At 49.1% G+C, this 25,489-nt stretch overlaps 1 protein-coding gene across 29 annotated transcripts in view; it reads right to left on the bottom strand.

Moving 5' to 3' along the window:
* Positions 1-25,489, bottom strand: part of hth (Meis homeobox homothorax) — a 1,177,701-nt gene that overhangs the window by 191,016 nt on the left and 961,196 nt on the right. For all 29 annotated transcript variants that reach the window (XM_053798553.1, XM_053798554.2, XM_053798534.2 and 26 more), the window contains one exon: positions 21,260-21,336. In XM_053798553.1, coding sequence (XP_053654528.1) covers positions 21,260-21,336 — 77 coding nt within the window. The remainder of the gene's footprint in view (positions 1-21,259; positions 21,337-25,489) is intronic.

The raw sequence follows: 25,489 nt of genomic DNA, 5'->3' as shown, positions 1-25,489 counted from the left end.
GGGCTCCGCTTATACAGCAGGTTAGGTTCCGAGCTACTGTAGGGTTCCGCTTATACAGCAGGTTAGGTTCCGAGCTACTGTAGGGCCCCGCTTATACAGCAGGTTAGGTTCCGAGCTACTGTAGGGCCCCGCTTATACAGCAGGTTAGGTTCCGAGCTACTGTAGGGTTCTGCTTATACAGCAGGTTAGGTTCCGAGCTACTGTAGGGCCCCGCTTATACAGCAGGTTAGGTTCCGAGCTACTGTAGGGTTCCGCTTATACAGCAGGTTAGGTTCCGAGCTACTGTAGGGCCCTGCTTATACAGCAGGTTAGGTTCCGAGCTACTGTAGGGTTCCGCTTATACAGCAGGTTAGGTGCCAAGCTACTGTAGGGCTACGCTTATACAGGAGGTTAGGTTCGCCGTAAAGGTTAGAGCTGTAAAGCGGGACCCTACTGTAAAGTGTTGTGTTGGGGGGGAGGAGGGGGGTGATGCTCCATAAATGTATAATGGCAGCTTTGGGTGGACACGTAATATACTACTACCATTAATTATACATTTATGTAGCATTTTGCCCGCAATAAACACCTTTCATAATATACAAATTATCTTCACATTAATGCAGTAGCTTGCGTAACACCCAGACGTTCCCACAGTAACTTGCGTAACACCCAGACGTTCCCACAGTAACTTGCGTAACACCCAGACGTTCCCACAGTAACTTGCGTAACACCCAGACGTTCCCACAGTAACTTGCGTAACACCCAGACGTTCCCACAGTAGCTTGCGTAACACCCAGATGTTCCCACAGTAGCTTGCGTAACACCCAGACGTTCCCACAGTAACTTGCGTAACACCCAGACGTTCCCACAGTAGCTTGCGTAACACCCAGACGTTCCCACAGTAACTTGCGTAACACCCAGATGTTCCCACAGTAACTTGCGTAACACCCAGACGTTCCCACAGTAACTTGCGTAACACCCAGACGTTCCCACAGTAGCTTGCGTAACACCCAGATGTTCCCACAGTAGCTTGCGTAACACCCAGATGTTCCCACAGTAGCTTGCATAACACCCAGATGTTCCCACAGTAGCTTGCGTAACACCCAGACGTTCCCACAGTAACTTGCGTAACACCCAGACGTTCCCACAGTAACTTGCGTAACACCCAGACGTTCCCACAGTAACTTGCGTAACACCCAGACGTTCCCACAGTAACTTGCGTAACACCCAGACGTTCCCACAGTAGCTTGCGTAACACCCAGATGTTCCCACAGTAGCTTGCGTAACACCCAGACGTTCCCACAGTAACTTGCGTAACACCCAGACGTTCCCACAGTAACTTGCGTAACACCCAGACGTTCCCACAGTAGCTTGCGTAACACCCAGACGTTCCCACAGTAACTTGCGTAACACCCAGATGTTCCCACAGTAACTTGCGTAACACCCAGACGTTCCCACAGTAACTTGCGTAACACCCAGACGTTCCCACAGTAGCTTGCGTAACACCCAGATGTTCCCACAGTAGCTTGCGTAACACCCAGATGTTCCCACAGTAGCTTGCATAACACCCAGATGTTCCCACAGTAGCTTGCGTAACACCCAGACGTTCCCACAGTAACTTGCGTAACACCCAGACGTTCCCACAGTAGCTTGCGTAACACCCAGATATTCCCACAGTAGCTTGCGTAACACCTAGATGTTCCCACAGTAACTTGCGTAACACCCAGACGTTCCCACAGTAGCTTGCGTAACATCCAGATATTCCCACAGTAGCTTGCGTAACACCCAGATGTTCCCACAGTAACTTGCGTAACACCCAGATGTTCCCACAGTAACTTGCGTAACACCCAGATGTTCCCACAGTAACTTGCGTAACACCCAGACGTTCCCACAGTAACTTGCGTAACACCCAGACGTTCCCACAGTAACTTGCGTAACACCCAGACGTTCCCACAGTAACTTGCATAACACCCAGATGTTCCCACAGTAGCTTGCATAACACCCAGATGTTCCCACAGTAGCTTGCCTAACACCCAGACGTTCCCACAGTAACTTGCGTAACACCCAGACGTTCCCACAGTAGCTTGCATAACACCCAGATGTTCCCACAGTAGCTTGCGTAACACCCAGACGTTCCCACAGTAACTTGCGTAACACCCAGACGTTCCCACAGTAGCTTGCGTAACACCCAGATATTCCCACAGTAGCTTGCGTAACACCTAGATGTTCCCACAGTAACTTGCGTAACACCCAGACGTTCCCACAGTAGCTTGCGTAACACCCAGATATTCCCACAGTAGCTTGCGTAACACCCAGATGTTCCCACAGTAACTTGCGTAACACCCAGATGTTCCCACAGTAACTTGCGTAACACCCAGATGTTCCCACAGTAACTTGCGTAACACCCAGACGTTCCCACAGTAGCTTGCATAACACCCAGATGTTCCCACAGTAGCTTGCCTAACACCCAGACGTTCCCACAGTAACTTGCGTAACACCCAGACGTTCCCACAGTAGCTTGCATAACACCCAGACGTTCCCACAGTATCTTGCGTAACACCCAGACGTTCCCACAGTATCTCGCGTAACACCCAGACGTTCCTACAGTATCTCGCGTAACACCCAGACGTTCCCACAGTATCTCGCGTAACACCCAGACGTTCCCACAGTATCTCGCGTAACACCCAGACGTTCTCACAGTAACCTGCGTGACACCCAGACGTTCTCACAGTAACCTGCGTAACACCCAGACGTTCCCCCAGTATCTCGCGTAACACCCAGACATTCCCACAGTGAACAAACCTCGGAGGTTCTCCTGCCATTTAACCATCGTCTGTGTGAGAGACAACTTCTCCAACACTTGTACACATGTAAACAAAGGCTAGAAGACAGTCTTGGTACAAGTGATGACACGTGTGTTAGTAAACAAGATCCTTGTCTCACTCTCACCACTACCTGGAGTTTACCTGGAGAGAGTTCCGGGGGTCAACGCCCCCGCGGCCCGGTCTGTGACCAGGCCTCCTAAACAACAACAGACAAATGGCAAACAAAAGAATTTTTTTCCTGTTCATTACAACTTTATACTGTCTACTACACTTTTAAATTGTCTACCTTACCTTTAAATTGTCTACCTCATCTGTACTTTAGTGTTTGATGTAAAAATATGAAGAGATTTCCGGAAAGAAGACAGTGTTAAATAATTTACGGATATGGAAAAATTAAGACATCTCTGGGGGGTTACGGGCACTTAAAATATCTCAGGACTACTGTGGCAGAAGCTACTTTATACTTTTGATGGGTTTCGAGAGTCTCTTTTACACACACCCCTGGCTGCCTTCAAGGGAGAGCTGGACAGATACCTAAAGTCAGTGCCGGATCAGCCGGGCTGTGGCTCGTACGTCGGACTGCGTGCGGCCAGCAGTAACAGCCTAGTTGATCAGGCCCTGATCCATCGGGAGGCCTGGTCGTGGACCGGGCCGCGGGGGCGTTGATCCCCGGAATAACCTCCAGGTAACACTAGGAGCCCGGCCATAGGCCAGGCTCGTTGAACCAGGAGACACGACTCGACCCCCCCCCCTACGGCACTGGTTATCACTTAGGAAGGAACAAGGGAGCTACAGCCCAGCTAACAACCATCAGCTGACGAATTGCACCATCCACGCACTGTGGCTACGAATAATGAATTAATTAGGGTGTCATTTTAACCCTACCCTCCAGGCGGCCATTTTGACTCCACAATCCATTGCCTCGCAAAAGGCCTCCCTCCCCTCCCTTTCCCCTTACAACCCCTTCACTTCCCCTTGCTCGTCCTCTAACACGTTCCAACTTCCCCCATTCCCTCTCCCCATTCCACTCCACTTATTCCTCTACTCTTCATTCGTATGTTGATTCGTTAAATGTATTCGTAACACTCGGTTTGTGTTCACTAACTGGTGTTTACTCTTCTATGTATTTTTAATAATAATAATAATAATAATAATAATAATAATATATAATAATAATGATACATAATATATAATACAATAAATTAATAATGATAAGAAAAGACAAAGATTATAAGCGGCGCTCTGTTGCTCCCTTATTTATCAATATTTTATCTTGTTTTTCGTATTTTATATTTTATTTCTACTCTGGTCGACTCTCCTCTTCCTCCTCCTACTTATCCCACCTTATTCTTCCTTCTTTTCTTTCTCTTGAACGATATATCACACTCTCTTAACCCTTCATCGTAGCTTCTCCCATGTCCTCCCTTCTTTATCTTACCACTTCCCTCTTATCCCCCCTCCCTCTCTCCCTCCCATTTGCCCTACACAGCGGAGGTCTCGACAGATATACGAGAACGTGAGGAACTTTAGCCGGATTTACCGAGACAGTTAGAAAAGGCCGGCAGAAGTTTGTCACATCTGGCAATATTGCTTCAAGGAACTGTCCCAGGCCGGATTTTTATATCACTGTAAATAATACCAATTGGTATTAGGCGAACGTGTCTTGAAGGAGGGTGAAGGAAGGTGCACACACACACACACACACACACACACACACACACACACACACACACACACACACACACACACACACACATACACACACATGATAAAGCTCAGGGAGCAGGGAGAGGACCTAGTAGCGTTCAGTGAAGAGGCGGGGCCAGGAGCTGAGTCTCGACCCCTGCAACCACAATTAGGTGAGTACAATTACGTGAGTACACACACACACACACACACACACACACACACACACACACACACACACACACACACACACACACACACACACACAGCATCACTGCCAGTTTCTCATCTCCACAACTGGTTTTCGTTTCTTTCCATCCTCCACCACTGCCTCATCTTCCTCCATCACCTTCGTCCCCTCCACCGGTACATCCCCTCTCCATCTCCACCAACAACGTAGCTTGCATCTCATCTCCCTCCACCACTACTTCATCTTCCGCCGCCACCCCCTCCACCACAACCTCCACCACGGGCCACCTATAACTCTCGGAGGCAGCAGCTACAGTTCGCAATATGCGATCCAATTAAGCTGGCCATCAACTTATTCCATTTGGTGTGAGGCAATGTATGCGTGCTTCCCCGACAACCTGCCCGCCACCACTGCCAAATTAAATTTCGCCCACGAGAAACACGGCCTCTCCCTTTGCCAGAGTCAAAACTAGCAGCTCCCTCAGTGTCTCAGAACCCCCTGGCTGTCTTCAACCCTCCCTCATGTTTCAGAACTCCCTGGCTGTCTTCAACCCTCCCTCATGTTTCAGAACTTCCTGGCTGTCTTCAACCCTCCCTCAGTGTTTCAGAACTCCCTGGCTGTCTTCAACCCTCCCTCATGTTTCAGAACTCCCTGGCTGTCTTCAACCCTCCCTCATGTTTCAGAACTCCCTGGCTGTCTTCAACCCTCCCTCATGTTTCAGAACTCCCTGGCTGTCTTCAACCCTCCCTCATGTTTCAGAACTCCCTGGCTGTCTTCAACCCTCCCTCATGTTTCAGAACTCCCTGGCTGTCTTCGACCCTCCCTCAGTGTTCACAACCCTCTGTCTTTAACCCCCTCTTACTGAGTGCTTCAGAACTCCCTTATCTTTGTTTAACCCCATTCCTGAGTGTTTCTGAACCTCCCTGTCTATCTTCAACCCTCCCTTGGTGTTTAATAACCCTCTATCTTCAACCCTCTCTTACTGTTTCAGAACCACCTATCTTTCTTTAACCCCTCTCCCTGAATGCTTCAAAACCCCTTGTTTTCCTTCAACCCCCCTTCCCTGAGTGTCTCAGAACCCCCTGCTTTTCCTCAGTCCCCTCAACGTCTTCCTGCCTACCTTAAGACCTGAATGTCTTAGGACCTCCTGAACGTCTTAAGACCTGAATTACTGTCTTAGAAGTTCGTTCTTAGCTGTTAATCTCAGTAGTTTATAAGGGTGGACAACATTTTGGCACATGCGCTCTCACACTCGACATCCCTGATGACGAAAACTGGCAACAAATATCGTCATTTCAATTTAGTGGGTAGTGAAGCTCTGGGCTGCTGCTGCTGCTGCTGCTGGTGGTAACAATACTGCTGCTGCTGCTGCTGCTGCTTCAGCAGGAAACACTTATTCTCCATCTAGATTAATCATGATTACGTTAGACTGAAGGGTTCTAATACAGCCTCGTCATCACTAAACTCTAGTTATCATCTCAGCCACCTTCGTCAGCGCCACCTCCAGATCTTCACCCCGCCCCCTCTTCCGTCACCCTTACCCCTCCTCCAAACAACCCACCACCACCACCTCAAGCATCCCTCCCTCCCTCCCTCCCTCACAACCCACCGCCACAAGCCTTACTCCTTCACAACTCACCATCACTAGCCTCCTTCCTCCCTCACAACCCGCCACTACGTCACCCTCCCTCACACCCCACCACAACAACCCACCTTCCCTCACACCCCACCACAACAACCCACCTTCTCTCACACCCCACCACAACAACCCACCTTCCCTCACACCCCACCACAACAACCCACCTTCCCTCACACCCCACCACAACAACCCACCTTCTCTCACACCCCACCACAACAACCCACCTTCCCTCACACCCCACCACAACAACAACCCACCTTCCCTCACACCCCACCACAACAACAACCCACCCTCTCTCACACCCCACCACAACAACAACCCACTCTCCCTCACACCCCACCACAACAACCCACCCTCCCTCACGCCTCACCACAACAACCCACCCTCTCTCACACCCCACCACAACAACAACCCACCCTCCCTCACACCCCATCACAACAACCCACCCTCCCTCACACCTCATCACAACAACCCACCCTCCCTCACACCCCACCACAACAACAACCCACCTTCCCTCACACCCCACCACAACAACCCACCCTCCCTCACACCCCACCACAACAACAACTCGCCCTCCCTCACAACCCACAACCTCCATATACCCATCTTAATCCTCCACCCAATTGCAAACCTCTGTCTCCACCCATCTTCCACCCATCCCCAGCTTCCAGTCATCTCCTGGCACCCCCACCACCCCAACCCTTGCATCCCCCGGCTCCACCTTACGCCCCCCTCTCCCATGACTCCGCCAGCACATAAATACCACCAGCGCCACACTGCGGACCCCCCTTCCACTCCCCCTCCCACCACACACACACACACACACACACACACACACACACACACACACACACAAAACACACACACACATACGGGATGTAGAAAAATTAGTAGAAACGAATGGAGACGTGGAGACAAATTCAATGCACAGTTGCATGATTAGGTATGACAAGGACTGCGTCACCGTCGACGTCACTGCGTCATCCACTATACCACCACCATCAGCGCAAAAGTTGTAGGCTGAGTAGTGTGTACCTCAAGGCAGTGTCTGGGCAGCCAGGGTTACAATCAGCAGCAACAACAGCAGTTTACACTCAACAACAACAGTTTACACTCAACAACAGCAGTTTACACTCAACAACAGCAGTTTACACTCAACAACAGCAGTTTACACTCAACAGCAGTTTACACTCAACAACAACAGTTTACACTCAACAACAACAGTTTACACTCAACAACAGCAGTTTACACTCAACAACAACAGTTTACACTCAACAACAGCAGTTTACACTCAACAACAGCAGTTTACACTCAACAACAGCAGTTTACACTCAACAACAGCAGTTTACACTCAACAACAGCAGTTTACACTCAACAGCAGTTTACACTCAACAACAGCAGTTTACACTCAACAACAGCAGTTTACACTCAACAACAACAGTTTACACTCAACAACAACAGTTTACACTCAACAACAACAGTTTACACTCAACAACAACAGTTTACACTCAACAACAACAGTTTACACTCAACAACAGCAGTTTACACTCAACAACAACAGTTTACACTCAACAACAACAGTTTACACTCAACAACAACAGTTTACACTCAACAACAACAGTTTACACTCAACAACAGCAGTTTACACTCAACAACAACAGTTTACACTCAACAACAGCAGTTTACACTCAACAACAACAGTTTACACTCAACAACAACAGTTTACACTCAACAACAGCAGTTTACACTCAACAACAACAGTTTACACTCAACAACAGCAGTTTACACTCAACAGTTCCTGGTATAGAGCTTAAGAGTACCCAGCTTAAGTGAGCTTTTATAATACATTCACGAGGTAAGTAGCTGAGCTCATTAAGCTACCACTTTTCTTGGTGTGGAAGGGGAAGTGGGGAGGGGAGGAGAGGGCGAGTGGGGAGGGGAAGGGAGGGGGAATTTAAGGAAGGGATAGGAAAGTATAGGCTTGAGGGGGTTTGTGGGGGAGGGGGTTTGTGGGGGAGGGGGTTTGTGGGGGGAGGGGGTTTGTGGGGGAGGGGGTTTGTGGGGGGAGGGGGTTTGTGTGGGCGGGGGTTTGGGGGGAGGGGGTTTGTGGGGGAGGGGTGATACAAGAGTAGTAGTGAGGGGAGAGGTAGAGGGGAGGGGTACAGGGGAGGGGTACAGGGGAGAGGTAGAGGGGAGAGGTAGAGGGAAGAGGTAGAGGGGAGGGGTACAGGGGAGGGGTAGAGGGGAGGAGTAGAGGGGAGGGGTAGAGGGGAGAGGTAGAGGGGAGAGGTAGAGGGGAGGCGTAGAGGGGAGAGGTAGAGGGGAGAGGTAGAGGGGAGAGGTAGAGGGTAGAGGGGTAGAGGGGAGAGGTAGAGGGAGGGGTAGAGGGGAGAGGTAGAGGGGAGGTAGAGCGGAGAGGTAGAGGGGAGAGGTAGAGGGGAGGGGTAGAGGGGAGAGGTAGAGGGGAGTGGTAGAGGGGAGAGGTAGAGGGGAGAGGTAGAGGGAGGGGTAGAGGGAGGGGTAGAGGGGGAGGGGTAGTGGGGTGTGGTAGAGGGGAGGTAGAGCGGAGAGGTAGAGGGGAGAGGTAGAGGGGAGAGGTAGAGGGGAGGGGTAGAGAGGAGGGGTAGAGAGGAGGGGTAGAGGGGAGGGGTAGAGGGGAGTGGTAGAGTGGAGCGGTAGAGGGGAGAGGTAGAGGGGAGGTAGAGGGGAGAAGTAGAGGGGAGAGGTAGAGGGGAGGGGGTAGAGGGGAGTGGTAGAGGGGAGGGGTAGAGGGAAGAGGTAGAGGGGAGAGGTAGATGGGAGAGGTAGATGGGAGGGGTAGATGGGAGGGGTAGAGGGGAGAGGTAGAGGGGAGGGGTAGAGGGGAGGTTACCTGGAGGTTATTCCGGGGATCAACGCCCCCGCGGCCCGGTCCACGACCAGGCCTCCCGATGGATCAGGGCCTGATCAACTAGGCTGTTACTGCTGGCCGCACGCAGTCCGACGTACGAGCCACAGCCCGGCTGATCCGGCACTGACTTTAGGTATCTGTCCAGCTCTCTCTTGAAGGCAGCCAGAGGCTTATTGGCAATTCCCCTAATGCTTGATGGGAGGCTGTTGAACAGTTTTGGGCCCCGGACACTTATGGTGTTTTCTCTTAGTGTACCAATGGCGTCCCTACTTTTTATTGGCGGCATTTTGCATCGCCTGCCCAGTCTTTTACTTTCGTAGGGAGTGATTTCTGTGTGCAGATTTGGGACCATTCCTTCCAAGATTTTCCAAGTGTAGATTATGATATATCTCTCCCTCCTGCGTTCCAACGAGTACAAGTCAAGTGCTTCCAAGCGTTCCCAGTAGTTAAGGTGCTTGACAGAACTTATACGTGCAGTAAAGGATCTCTGTACACTCTCTAGATCTGCGATTTCACCTGCTTTGAATGGAGATGTTAATGTACAGCAGTATTCCAGCCTAGAGAGAACAAGTGATTTGAAAAGGATCATCAAGGGCTTGGCATCTCTCGTTTTGAAAGTAGAGGGGAGAGGTAGAGGGGAGGGGTAGAGGGGAGAGGTAGAGGGGAGAGGTAAAGGGGAGGGGTAGAGGGGAGGGGTAGAGGGGAGGGGTAGAGGGGAGAGGTAGAGGGGAGGGGTAGAGGGGAGGGGTAGAGGGGAGGGGTAGAGGTAGAGGGGAGAGGTAGAGGGGAGGGGTAGAGGGGAGGGGTAGAGGAGAGGGGTAGTGGGGAGGGGTAGAGGGGAGAGGTAGAGAGGAGAGGTAGAGGGGAGGGGTAGAGAGGGGTAGAGGTAGAGGGAAGAGGTAGAGGGGAGGGGTAGAGGGGAGGGGTAGAGGGGAGAGGTTGAGGGGAGAGGTTGAGGGGAGAGGTAGAGGGGTAGAGGTAGTGGGGAGAGGTAGAGGGGAGGGGTAGAGGGGAGAGGTAGAGGGGAGGGGTATAGGGGAGAGGTAGAGGGGAGAGGTAGAGGGGAGAGGTAGAGGGGAGGGGTAGAGGGGAGAGGTAGAGGGGAGTGGTAGAGGGGAGGGGTAGAGGGAGTGGTTGAGGGGAGGGGTAGAGGGGAGAGGTAGAGGGGAGAGGTAGAGGGGAGGGGTAGAGGGAGGGGTAGAGGGGAGGGGTAGAGGGAGCGGTAGAGGGGAGCGGTAGAGGGGAGCGGTAGAGGGGAGGGGTAGAGGGGAGCGGTAGAGGGGAGAGGTAGAGGGGAGAGGTAGAGGGGAGGGGTAGAGGGAGGGGTAGAGGGAGGGGTAGAGGGGAGGGGTAGAGGGAGGGGTAGAGGGGAGGGGTAGAGGGGAGGGGTAGAGGGGAGGGGTAGAGGGGAGGGGATTGTGATCAGTACTGATATAGCGAATTATTTTGTTGTTTATCCTATCCACTGTTCATTCGCCTCTCCCCTCTCTCCCCCTATCCCTTCTCCCTATCTTCCCCTCTCTCCCCACGCTCCCTCTATCCCTTGCTTCTCCTCATGATCCTTCTACTCTTTCTCACTTCCATTATTCTCCCTCTATTCTCTCTCCCTCATGCTCTTTCTATCCCTTCTCCCTTGGCTATTCTCCCTCTATCACTTTTCCATCGCCTCTCCTATCTCCAGTATGCTTCCTCTATCCCTTCTTCACTATGCTTCTTCTATTCCTTATTCCTTCTTCCTCGTCTCCCTTCACCTCATTATCCTCTACTCTTTCTTGTGTTCTTCCCTCCTGCCCTCCAGCACCCTGCCAGCCCCTGCCCTCCAGCACCCAGCCCCTGCCCTCCAACACTCTGCCAGTCCCTGTCCTCCAGCACCCTGTCGGCCACTGCCCTCCAGCACCCTGCCCTCCAGCACCCTGCCCTCCAGCACCCTGCCCTTCAGCACCCAGCCCCTGCCCTCGAACACTCTGCCAGCCCCTGCCCTCCAGCACCCTGTCAGCCACTGCCCTCCAGCACCCTGCCCTCCAGTACCCAGCCCTTCAGCACCCAGCCCCTGCCCTCCAGCACCCTGCCAGCCCCTGCCCTCCAGTACTTGCTACCTTACCCTCCTCCTCGGCAGGGTACCCCGGGCTCTAATACGCAACATTATTCAAGCAGACCAAGACTGCTTTTAACACGATGAAGACAGTCTTCTACACCACCTTCCCTACACCACCTGGGGTTGCATCCCTACACCAGCTGATCTCGCCTTTCTGCACCAGCTGGGCTTACGACACACCTCTCCGCCAGCTTGGCTTACGACACACCTCTCCGCCAGCTGGGTTCATAACACCTCAACTGGACACTGATCACAACGCCAGCTGGACTAAATCACTGCACCAGCTGGACTAAATCACTGCACCAGCTGGACCCAATACCCTGACCACAAAAACAATTGCACAGTATTTATGCCGTATTTAATAAAATAAACAAAAGCTCCATGATGAGTGAAATGAAAACTGGCGAGGCAGTAAGGTGCTACAGTGTCACAAAGTTCCTCAGCTGGCGAGGCAGTAAGGTGCTACAGTGTCACAAAGTTCCTCAGCTGGCGAGGCAGTAAGGTGCTACAGTGTCACAAAGTTCCTCAGCTGGCGAGGCAGTAAGGTGCTACAGTGTCACAAAGTTCCTCAGCTGGCGAGGCAGTAAGGTGCTACAGTGTCACAAAGTTCCTCAGCTGGCGAGGCAGTAAGGTGCTACAGTGTCACAAAGTTCCTCAGCTGGCGAGGCAGTAAGGTGCTACAGTGTCACAGTTCCTCAGCTAAGGCAGTTCTACAGTGTCACAGCTAGCGAGGCAGTAAGGTGCTACAGTGTCACAGTTAAAGTTCCTCAGCTGGCGAGGAAGTAAGGTGCTACAGTGTCACAGTTAAAGTTCCTCAGCTGGCGAGGCAGTAAGGTGCTACAGTGTCACAAAGTTCCTCAGCTGGCGAGGCAGTAAGGTGCTACAGTGTCACAAAGTTCCTCAGCTGGCGAGGCAGTAAGGTGCTACAGTGTCACAGTTAAAGTTCCTCAGCTGGCGAGGCAGTAAGGTGCTACAGTGTCACAAAGTTCCTCAGCTGGCGAGGCAGTAAGGTGCTACAGTGTCACAAAGTTCCTCAGCTGGCGAGGCAGTAAGGTGCTACAGTGTCACAAAGTTCCTCAGCTGGCGAGGCAGTAAGGTGCTACAGTGTCACAAAGTTCCTCAGCTGGCGAGGCAGTAAGGTGCTACAGTGTCACAAAGTTCCTCAGCTGGCGAGGCAGTAAGGTGCTACAGTGTCACAAAGTTCCTCAGCTGGCAGCCACCATTTTCAATTAACAAACTTCTTCAGCACATTCCTTACCACCAAAAAAAGAGAGATAGTAAAAAAATTTATTTATATCAGACGAGGAGGAAAGATTTTACACGTAAACATGGAGACAAAACACACACACACACACACACACACACACACACACACACACACACACACACACACACACACACACACACACACCGCCAAATGCAATGTCACGAAGATTGGAGAAGGGCAAAGAAGACCGCATACAGAGTATAGTCCAGGCGGCCAAAGACTGCAAACCTCACTCAAGAAAAAGGTTTTTGGGGTGAGTAAAACACCGAGCACATCTCCTGAGGGGCACATCAATCAGATAACTGCTGCATCATACGGGGCGTCTGGCAAGCCTAAGGATAGCGTTCCGATACCTCAGTAAGGAATCGTTCAAGACTGTGTACACCGTGTACGTCAGGCCAATACTGGAGTATGCAACACCAGTTTGGAACCCACACCTGGTCAAGCACGTCAAAAAATTAGAGAAAGTGCAAAGGTTTGCAGAGCTACGGGGATTGTCCTGCGAAGAAAGGTTGAGGGAAATCGACATGGCGACACTGGAGGACAGGAGGGGTGGGAAAACACGATAACGACATACAAAATCCTGCGAGGAATTGACAAGGTGGACAGACAAGATGTTCCAGAGATGTGACACAGAAACAAGGGGTCACATTTGGAAGCTGAAGACTCAGATGAGTCAAAGAGATGTTCGGAAGTATTTCTTCAGTCATACATTTGTCAGGAAGTGTAATAGTCTGGCAAGTGACGCAGTGAAGGAACCATACATAGTTTTAAGACGAGGTATGATAAAGCTCATGGAGCAGGAAGAGAGAGAGGACGTGGTAGCGATCAGTGAAGAGGCGGGGCCAGGAGCTACGTATCGAAACCTGCAACCACAAATAGGTGAGTATACACACAAGGGGTCACAACTGGAAGTTGAAAACTCAGATGAGTCACAGGGATGTTAGGAAGTACTTCTTCAGGCATAGAGTTTTAAGGAAGTGGAACAATTTTGAGTGATGTAGTGGAGGCAGGATCCATACATAGCTTTAAAAAGAGGTATGATAAAACTCATGGAGGAGGAGAAAGGGAACCTAGCAGCAACCAGCGAAGGTGAGTACACACACACACTACACATCTCCTAACACCCATATACTACCCAAACTTAAGTGAACGATAACGGGAGAAACATAGAATAAAACCAGTGGAAAGCAGGGGCACCATGGTCACAATAACACTGTCAGCATCTGTGGTCCAAGACTCTTCAACCTTCCACTCAGAGATTTAAAAAAATAAAATGGAATTTATTAGATGATGGAAGGAGCTGAGAAGCCATAACTGTATACTAAGAGGACAGACAGTAAGACTAAGATTTGGAAGACGGAAGACGTGGGCACATATACAAGTGATAAACAGAGGCACATAGATGCCACAACATATTTCTCAAGATGTTCAATGACTGGATGAAGAAGCTGACACAATCATTCTGCTGGTAACACTGATGCTGTGATGGAGACTCCATACACAGCTTCAAGTAGGGAAGACATGATATACCTCACAGAGACAACAATTAGCGAACTCCTTCAAGGCTAGATAAGGGGGCAGGATCAGACACTATTATCATGGTAGTTATACTTATAATCTTAATTTTTAAAGGGGTGGAATGGTAAATTAGTGGAAGACCTCGGTCAGATGACCAAAAGCTCTAGCTGCAGGTCATCATATGATTTGAGTCATGAGGATCGGGGAAGGGCAAAGAAGACCGCATACAAAGTATAATCTAGGTGGTCAAAGACTGCAAACGACACTCAAGGAAAAGGATCTTGGGGTGAGTGTAACACCGAGCATATCTCCGGAAGCACACATCAACCACATAACTGCTGCAGCATATGGACGCCTGGCAAACCTAAGAATAGCGTTTCGATACCTCAGTAAGGAATCGTTCAAGACTCTGTACACCATGTACGTTACGCCCATACTGGAGTACGCAGCACCAGTTTGGAACTCACACCTGGTCAAGCACGTCAAGAGAAAGTACAAAGGCTTGCAACAAGACTAGTCCCAGAGCTAAGAGGAATGTCCTACGAAGAAAGGTTAAGGGAAATCGGCCTGACGACACTGGAGAACAGGAGGGGTGGGGGAAGACATGATAACGACATACAAAATACTGCTACGCCTCGACCCTTGTAACCACAAACAGCTACACAAATGCTCTTTCTCCAAGTTCCTACTTAGTAAATAAGGTTCAGTTTATCAAGACCAAAAATATCTAAGACATTATCCAGCGAGCATAATATAGGTCGGGTAAAATTCGAGGAAGGTAAAACTGAGCAAAGTTAAGACGGCCGGTGCACAATTCACGCCCGCTTTATCCCGGCACAATGAAAATTCCCCAAAGTTGAATCCAATTACTTTGTTTTATTGCACGTCCGGCGAGGGCTCTGGGGGAAGTTTTAAAACTTTTCCCCCCTTCCCCTCACATTTCTTCAGAGTTAAGAACTAAAGACAATCAATTTAAAGTTGGTTAACAAACAGCAAGTGTTGCCTGGGGCGCGTCTTACAGCTGTTTGTTGATGCTGTAACTGCTGCGACGCCGTCTCCTGTAGTTGCAGCTGTTGTGACGCCTTCTGCTGTAGCTGGAATCAGGAAGTCTTACCCTTCACTGTATATTTATCCCACACCGGAAGACATCTTCCCTCAGGTACCATCACTGACACCTCCTCACCAACACCTTCTAGGTAACGACACAGGCTGCAGAGCTATGTGACAATATCTGCACAACTTAGGGTAGCATGGGGTTAGAGCAAGTTGATCTTGCCCTTCGCAATTGCTAGACCATTACAACGCAGTCTTGGATATTCGAGAAGTCTGTATACACAGACTTTGCAGTCTTGGATACACGAGAAGTCTGTATACACAGACTTTACAATCTTGGATACACGCGAAGTCTGTATACACAGACTTTACAAAAGCCTTCGAAAAGTGTGACCATGGTGTAATAACAAAATACGGTAAAAAGGATTAAGTAGGAACTTAGGCAGACAGATATTAAATCTAACAGAACTCGAAGAGCAATAGAAGAGTGAAAATCGGAGGATGTTAACGTCAAAATCTGTTTCTCAAGGCACAGTACTGGTTATACTTCTCATTCTCAAATCCGACACAGAGGGGGATATAAATCATAGCACTGTATCATACTTTGCAGACGATACTAGAATTTGCATGAGAGTTGCGTCCATTAAAGATACCAGGATGTGATGTTTATGTGAGGCAGCAGACCACCAGCTGCAACAGCCTAGTTGACCAGGCAAACACCAGACGAGCCTGGTCCATGGCTGAGCTCCGGGAATAGAAATACTCCCAGAGCTCATCAAAGGTATAGTTCCCAGCAGACATAAATTATGTCTTCTAGTAAACTACAGATAAGACAAACAAGAATCATTCAGTATAGCGGAAGTTCAGTGTGGAAGACTTAGGAGAGACAATATCAGAGAATCTCGCAGTTAAGGCTCACAAAAATTGCATCTGCGAGGAAAATGAAAGACTGGATAACTAGAACCTTCAAAACGAGATGCTGAGGCAATGATTCTCTTATTACTCTCACGAGGCTGGAATACTGCTGAATGATAACAGCCACCTTCAAGGCAGGAGAAATTGCAGAACTGCTGGTATAAATTCAATCAAGCATCTGAACTGCTGGAAACGCTTGAAATATCTCGAGCTGTACTCCTTGGAACGTGGGAAAGAAAGATACACCATAATTTACACCTGGAAAATTCTAGATAGACTCGTCCCAATCCTGCACACTGAAATCACTCCATTTGAGAGCAAGAGGCTTGGCAGACAATGCAAAAAATATATAATAAAAAAGCAGGGATGTGACGGGTACACTAAGAGAACTCAATACATGTAAGGGTAAGGAGCCCGAGACTGTTCAACACCTCCCTCCGTGCATATGGGGAATTTTTAACAAACCTCCTGCTGTCTTTAAAAGGGAACTTGATAAGTACCTCAAAATGAGTTCCTTATCGGCCGAGCTGTAGTGGGGGGAGGGCAGTGACCCCCGGAACTGACTACAGGTAACAAACAGGTACAGATAAAACGCTACACAGAGCAAAACTTTGTCCTAACAGATGCTTGCTCAGTAACGTGTTTTAATAGTTTTCAGAGTGAGTTGTCATGGATTCCAACCCTGCAGAACGATATCTGATCCACCTTCAAAACACTTAGTAGCTTCTAATCCCTTTTGAGTCACATAATTCTCCTGCCAGACCATCAGGAGATTTACAATAGGCCTGTTAGCGCATCAAAGACTTTGTAATTTGGCCCAAACTCATCAGGAGAACCATAAAGTGAGTCCAAAACTGTGAGAAACTAAGAGACGGCGTTAAGACTGAGGACACGGCGCTAAGACTGAGACACGGCGCTGAGACTGAGGACACGGCACTAAGAGTGAGGACACGGCGCTAAGAATGAGGAGACGTGTCCAGTGTCTTTAAAGTTCACGCTCAATTGCTTAATTCTTCGCCGCTGAAGCTTTGCGATTAAAATAAGTTTTAATTTGGCTAAAAGCTGAAGGCTCGAAGATGCCGTAGGACACTAGTAGTGGCGAAGGGTGAGATGTCGTAGCGGTGGGCGAGATGTGGCGGTGATGGCTTCTGTGGTGGTAGAAACGGAGGAATACCTCAATAATGGAGAGGTTAGTTGGTTGTTATTGTGGCCACTGGTATGGAAATATTAGAGAGAGAGGAAAAGGGGTGGAGGAGGAGCGAAAGAGCAAGGAAGAGATCTGGTAGGAGAGGGGAAAGGGGAGAGCGGGGAAGAGAAAGGTAGAGAGAGCAGCAGACCTGGTGGGAGAGAGGAGAAAGAGGGAGAGAGAAAGAGAGAGGGGAGCGGGAGAGGGGTAGTGCCATTAGCGTCGTCTCTTAGCCGAGGGGAAGGAAAGTTTCCAGGTCATTAGTTCCAGGGCTCACCACGCTCCGATGCACACCAGAACACCCCCTTCCTCCTGACCGCCACTCAGCTCTTCCAGAGCTCCAGGTCAACCCTTCCTCCTGACCGCCACTCAGCTCTTCCAGAGCTCCAGGTCAACCCTTCCTCCTGACCGCCACTCAGCTCTTCCAGAGCTCCAGGTCAACCCTTTCTCCTGATCGCCACTCAGCTCTTCCAGAGCTCCAGACCAACCCTTTCTCCTGACCGCCACTCAGCTCTTCCAGATATCCAGGTCGACCCTCTCATCTGCAGGTCAACCTTCCAGATGTGTTGATCAGCCTTCCTGATTTGTTGGTCAGGTTTCCAGACCTGAAAATCAAACTTTCCAGAACTGTGAATCATCCCTCCAGACCTTTGGGTCAACTTTCCAAACTTACTCAGCCTTCCGTACCTGTCAAATCAGCCTTTCGGATATACCAACCTTCCAGACTCGCGGATCAAGCTTCCAGACCTTCAGACTCGCAGGTCGAGCTTCCAGGCCTGCAACGTTAGCATTCCAAAAATGCGGACTCAAATACTATATTGCAAGTCAGCCTTTCCAACTGACCGGAAAGATTGCAGCACAGTCACCAATATTCGACATCCAGGATAGCTCTTCTGGAAACTCCATTCATGCAGTTCTCCTCACTCCCGATGTATGTGGAATACCATATATATATATATATATATATATATATATATATATATATATATATATATATATATATATATATATATATATATATGGAAAACAACCACTGTCAAAGAATAGAGAAATTCCAAGCACTTTCGTGACTACTCACATTATCAAGGAACTATGTTCCTTGATAATGTGAGTAGTCACGAAAGCGCTTGGAATTCCTCTATTCTTTCACAGTTGTTGTTTTGCATATTCTGAAATCACCCGTTTACTGTGATCTTATTGCACACACACACACACACACATATATATATATATATATATATATATATATATATATATATATATATATATATATATATATATATATATCTATGTGTGTGTGTGTGTGTGTGTGTGTGTGTGTGTGTGTGTGTGTGTGTGTGTGTGTGTGTATAAGTGAAAAGATACCTCTTCTGTGGAAGACGCGTACCTTCCGCAAATCATTCCATGTCTTGGCCGACGAAGTTTGATATGCAAACTGGCCCGTTCCATGTACGAAGAGTGGTGGATAAAGTGGACCGCGTGGAATCCAGTGAGCCAGTGTTTTGTAACTAGTGGACCAGTATTCTGGACAGGATACTCTACCAACTTCCACGAATTCCTCGACCCAAAACCCACACAACAGGCAGCGGTCGTCCAGGTCCGGCAGATAAATCCTTCCAGTTCATTTCCTAAACCCAACGAGTCATCATTCCAATGTAGATCGCAGTCTCTCCAGACCTCCATCTTTATCGCTTCCCGAGTCTCCTCCTCCATTCCTCCTCCTCTCTGCTGACAGTAAATACTGCGGGTTGGCCATTCTTGAGTTACCTTCTTGGTAGACAATGGTTTAAACACGTCGAGATTCAAAGACAATTTAAGCAAGAAAGCTTTTTACGACGTTTCACTCACAGTGGCGCTGTACCACGTTTCAAGAAATGTCCCACTGTGGGTGAAAGCCTTTGCTTTATAAAGTTCCATTTACAATGGGACTTTGCCAAGTTTCCTCCCTGCTAAAATTTGAACCATCTTTCCCAATTACAAAATTTATATGCAAAAATATGAAAAAAAAAAAAAGTGTGGGCAGCGCAGCTAACCAATGAGGGGGAGAAGGAGCATTAATATTAAGATGAAGTGGCGGGGGCTCGATCCACCGTCCACTAATCGCGGAAATGTCTCTGACCAATCTGGCTGTTAACTAAGGTCAGTGAGGGTGCAAGAAACAAGACATAAACCTGGTATGTACACACTGGCAACTAGAACCTCTGGGGAACCACCAACCTGAGGTTGGCTTAGGAATCGTTGCTGCCTGCTAAGGCATCAACCAGCAACTTGCAGGAAGATCGGAGACTCCCTCAGGCAGTCACTGATGCCAAAGTGTTACGGCGTAATCTTCGCTCGACCAGAAATCATCAATAGCAATTAGTTCTGATCTGCTGGGTGACCATCAACGGGCACCCCGGGAGTCTCTCCCGCCGGAAGTCACTTCTTCCCAAAACATTACGTCCAGACAATTGATATGACGGGATGAGGCAGATGAGCGATGCTAGCGAGGCCTGTGGACGATACGCAGGGGAACCCCACAGGCACTAAGAGCCAAACAATGCCAACGCAATAACAAAAGCACACGGCACTGCGGACAACATTATCCTAAGGGAGCTTTTGTTTGTTACTCAGGATTCCCGCTCCCGGAATTGACTGAGAGTAAACACTCAGCTGGGGCTAAGGCTCTCGTCAGGACATTTCAAGTACATAACAACGCCTCAATACTCTCTTTATTGCTCCCACTTTCTTCCCGGGAATAGAAAGCGCCACGACATTTGTTTTCAATTATAATTAGGAAGTACAAATATAAGTGTAAAGCCTCACGGTGTGCGATACGTCGCCTAAGATGCCATATATAAAGATCTTGAGGACACACGCATATAATAGAATAAGTCTCAAAAGGAAGAACGTTTCACGCTAAGGGACGCTTTTCATGACCTTCAAAAGCTCTCCTTGTAGCAAAACGCTGCCCAGTAAACGCATGTTCCGCTACATATCTTTGTCTTCATTCCTGTCGGCAGTACGGCCTTGCAACACGAGCAAAGGTTTGGGTGTGATGCATCAATATAGTCGAGTCTTTCAACATCACAAGCCCAGAGAGTTCAAGTCCTCATCCATCTTTGTAACCTTTAACCTTTGAGTTGTGCATTGTGCAGGTTGCTCAGCAACGCACTGGTATCCGCCCAAATTCCTACACACCTCAATGAATTATCCTGTCTCGTTGGCACACCGCCCTTTAAAGAGAAAAACCACTCTTTTTACCCCCTAAGGAGAGGGGGGGGGGGAAGATAGATACATGGTCATTATGTATACAGGAAGAGGTAAAGCTCATAGTGCTTAGTACCTAAGGATAGTCCCCCCCCCCATCAGGCTGTCTATCCTCTCCTAGTGTTCATCCACTGAGGTTAGATACACCTCAATGCCTTGTATAACACTCCATTGTTCACTCACTAAGGACAGTCACCTTCAATACGTTCTATCCTACCCTAGCCTCTCCCTCTCCAAGGCTAGTCAAGTAAGCAGTCACTATTAAGACTCCTCCTGGCTATAATCATAACCATAATTTTTAAAAGGGTGGAGGGATAAGCCAGTAGAAGTCCTGGGTTATCATATGACTAAGACCCGCGTCAGGAAACACTTGTCCTGTTTCCTGACAAACCTTAACCATGCTAGATGGTACAATACAGCGGTGCCTCGCTGTACCGGTACAGCGGTGCCACGCTGTACCGGTACAAGTGCGGCATAACTCACGAAAACAACACGTTAAAGAAATGTGGCTCTTTCAATTTCATTTTACCAAAACTACTGTCAAAAAGAAAGGTTAAAAATAGTCCCGAACTTCACCACATCAAAGTGACACTAGGTAGGCCATCAAAATAACATCAATTACCTAAATAACTGTGTGAATAAACACTGGAAAGGAGAAAAACATTCTATATAACGAATGAGAACTTGTTTCAAGGATAAATTTGCAATTAGTGGGAGTGATGAAGGTCGGGACGCGAGGGAAGGAAGACAGGTCTTGTACTCACCAGTTGTTGACTTGTAGGATAGTTAGGCCCGTGTCTTGTGCTAGCTGCTTCTTTTGGTCCTCAGAAGGGTACGGGTGCTGGGGAAGAGAACACCAGGGGTTAGTCTCTCTCTCTCTCTCTCTCTCTCTCTCTCATATATCAATAACACTGCCACTAGCCGAGGACTCGAACTCATATCGTTTTGGCTCACCTCATGGTGAGCGAAAATCACATGAGGCTCTAACCCACAGGACCACCAAATCCTACAAGGATGGGAAGAGTTGAATGGTAGCTCTAGGCCTTTCGTGTTGCAATCAACACATCATCAGGAACTTGCAATGTTGCAGAAAAGAGGAGGAGGTCCAAGCAAATAACATATGTTATACTTCTGGGTTGTTTTTTCATAATGTATTTTTTACCTGTGACCGCTTCCAAGGGGACATATTATTATTATTATTATTATTATTATTATTATTATTATTGTTATTGTTGTAACAGACACCACTTCTACCAATCAAGTAACAGTCACCATTACTACCATTACAACCACCACCACCACTGCTACCACCACTACCACCACTGCTACCACCACTACCACCACCGCTACCTCTACAACCACTACAACTACTGCTACCACCACCGCCACCCCTGCTACCACCACTGCTACAACCACTACCACCACTGCTACCACCATTACCACCGCTGCTACCACCACTACCACCACCGCTACCACCATTACCACCACAGCTACCACTACCACCACTGCTACCACAGGTACCACCACAGCTACCACCACTACCACCACTGCTACCACCATTATCACCACAGCTAAAACTACCACCAATGCTACACCACTACCACCACAGCTAACACCACCACCACCACCATTACAACCACAGCTACCACTACCACCACTACCACTACCACCACTGCTACCACCACTACCACCACAGCTACCACCACCACAGCTACCACCACCACCACTACCACCACTGCTACCACCACCACTACCACCACAGCTACCACTACCACAGCTACCACCACCACCACTACCACCATTACCACCACAGCTACCACTACCACCACTGCTACCACCACTACCACCACTGCTACCACCACTCCCTTCTAATATTAACACAAAATTGCAAAACTCTAGTAACCAGAAAGAATAAAAATGGTCCCGTCATCTCCCTTTTCCCTCCACATCCCTGTATCCACCTTCCACATCCCTGTATTTACCCTCCACATCCCTGTATCCACCTTCCACATCCCTGTATCCACCTTCCACATCCCTGTATCCACCTTCCACATCCCTGTATTTACCCTCCACATCCCTGTATCCACCTTCCACATCCCTGTATCCACCTTCCACATCCCTGTATTTACCCTCCACATCCCTGTATCCACCTTCCACTTCCCTGTATCCACCTTCCACATCCCTGTATTTACCCTCCACATCCCTGTATCCACCTTCCACATCCCTGTATTTACCCTCCACATCCCTGTATCCACCTTCCACATCCCTGTATCTACCTTCCACATCCCTGTATCCACCTTCCACATCCCTGTATCCACCTTCCACATCCCTGTATCCACCTTCCACATCCCTGTATCCACCTTCCACATCCCTGTATCCACCTTCCACATCCCTATATCCACCTTCCACATCCCTGTATCCACCTTCCACATCCCTGTATCCACCTTCCACATCCCTATATCCACCTTCCACATCCCTGTATCCACCTTCCACATCCCTGTATCCACCTTCCACATCCCTGTATTTACCCTCCACATCCCTGTATCCACCTTCCACATCCCTGTATCCACCTTCCACATCCCTGTATCCACCTTCCACATCCCTGTATCCACCTTCCACATCCCTGTATTTACCCTCCACATCCCTGTATCCACCTTCCACATCCCTGTGTTTACCCTCCACATCCCTGTATTTACCTTCCACATCCTGTATCCACCTTCCACATCCCTGTATCCACCTTCCACATCCCTGTATTTACCCTCCACATCCCTGTATCCACCTTCCACATCCCTGTATCCACCTTCCACATCACAGTATTTACCCTCCACATCCCTGTATCCACCTTCCACATCCCTGTATTTGCCCTCCACATCCCTGTATCCACCTTCCACATCCCTGTATTTACCCTCCACATCCCTGTATCCACCTTCCACATCCCTGTATCCACCTTCCACATCCCTGTATTTACCATCCACATCCCTGTATTTACCTTCCACATCCTGTATCCACCTTCCACATCCCTGTATCTACCTTCTACATCCCTGTATTTACCCTCCACATCCCTGTATCCACCTTCCACATCCCTGTATTTACCCTCCACATCCCTGTATCCACCTTCCACATCCCTGTATCCACCTTCCACATCCCTGTATTTACCCTCCACATCCCTGTATCCACCTTCCACATCCCTGTATCCACCTTCCACATCCCTGTATCCACCTTCCACATCCCTGTATCCACCTTCCACATCCCTGTATTTACCCTCCGCATCCCTGTATCCACCTTCCACATCCCTGTATCCACCTTCCACATCCCTGTATTTACCATCCACATCCCTGTATCCACCTTCCACATCCCTGTATCCACCTTCCACATCCCTGTATTTACCCTCCACATTCCTGTATCCACCTTCCACATCCCTGTATTTACCCTCCACATCCCTGTATCCACCTTCCACATCCCTGTATCCACCTTCCACATCCCTGTATTTACCCTCCACATCCCTGTATCCACCTTCCACATCCCTGTATCCACCTTCCACATCCCTGTATTTACCGTCCACATCCCTGTATCCACCTTCCACATCCCTGTATCCACCTTCCACATCCCTGTATTTACCCTCCACATCCCTGTATCCACCTTCCACATCCCTGTATCCACCTTCCACATCCCTGTATCCACCTTCCACATCCCTGTATCCACCTTCAACATCCCTGTATCCACCTTCCACATCCCTGTATTTACCCTCCGCATCCCTGTATCCACCTTCCACATCCCTGTATCCACCTTCCACATCCCTGTATTTACCCTCCACATCCCTGTATCCACCTTCCACATCCCTGTATCCACCTTCCACATCCCTGTATCCACCTTCCACATCCCTGTATTTACCCTCCACATCCCTGTATCCACCTTCCACATCCCTGTATCCACCTTCCACATCCCTGTATTTACCCTCGACATCCCTGTATCCACCTTCCACATCCCTGTATTTACCCTCCACATCCCTGTATCCACCTTCCACATCCCTGTATTTACCCTCCACATCCCTGTATCCACCTTCCACATCCCTGTATTTACCCTCCACATCCCTGTATCCACCTTCCACATCCCTGTATTTACCCTCCACATCCCTGTATCCACCTTCCACATCCCTGTATCCACCTTCCACATCCCTGCATTTACCCTCCACATCCCTGTATCCACCTTCCACATCCCTGTATTTACCCTCCACATCCCTGTATCCACCTTCCACATCCCTGTATTTACTCTCCACATCCCTGTATCCACCTTCCACATCCCTGTATTCACCTTCCACATCCCTGTATTTACCCTCCACATCCCTGTATCCACCTTCCACATCCCTGTATTTACCCTCCACATCCCTGTATCCACCTTCCACATCCCTGTATTTATCCTCCACATCCCTGTATCCACTTTCTGCATACCTGTATTTACCCTCCACATCCCTGTATCCACCTTCCACATCCCTGTATTTACCCTCCACATGTATTTACCCTCCACATACTTGTATTTACCCTCCACATCCTTGTATTTACTCTCCACATTCTTGTATTTACCCTCCACATTTCTGTATCCACCCTCCTCCTCCCTTTATCCACCCTCCACAGCCCTGTATCCACCCTCCACAGCCCTGTATCCACCCTCCACAGCCCTGTATCCACCCTCCACAGCCCTGTATCCACCCTCCACATCCCTGTATTCACCCTCAATATCCTCCTCTCCCTTCATCCCTATCTTCCTCCTTCCCTCCACACCACATCCTCTCCTCTCCCTTCATCCCTATCTTCCTCCTTCCCTCCACACCACATCCTCTCCTTCCCTCCGCATCCTCCCTCTTCTCTCCCTTCATATCCCCATTCCCCTCAATTCCTCAATAGTGTATCTCCCTTCCTACCCTCCCCCTCCCCATGTTTTGTTAAACATTTCGCCCCTTTCACCGGCACATATGTCCCCGATGTTCATTTTAAAAA

This window comes from Cherax quadricarinatus, chromosome 87, assembly GCF_038502225.1.
Source record: "Cherax quadricarinatus isolate ZL_2023a chromosome 87, ASM3850222v1, whole genome shotgun sequence".
NCBI lineage: Eukaryota > Metazoa > Arthropoda > Malacostraca > Decapoda > Parastacidae > Cherax > Cherax quadricarinatus.
This window is presented reverse-complemented; position numbering and strand designations above follow the sequence as displayed.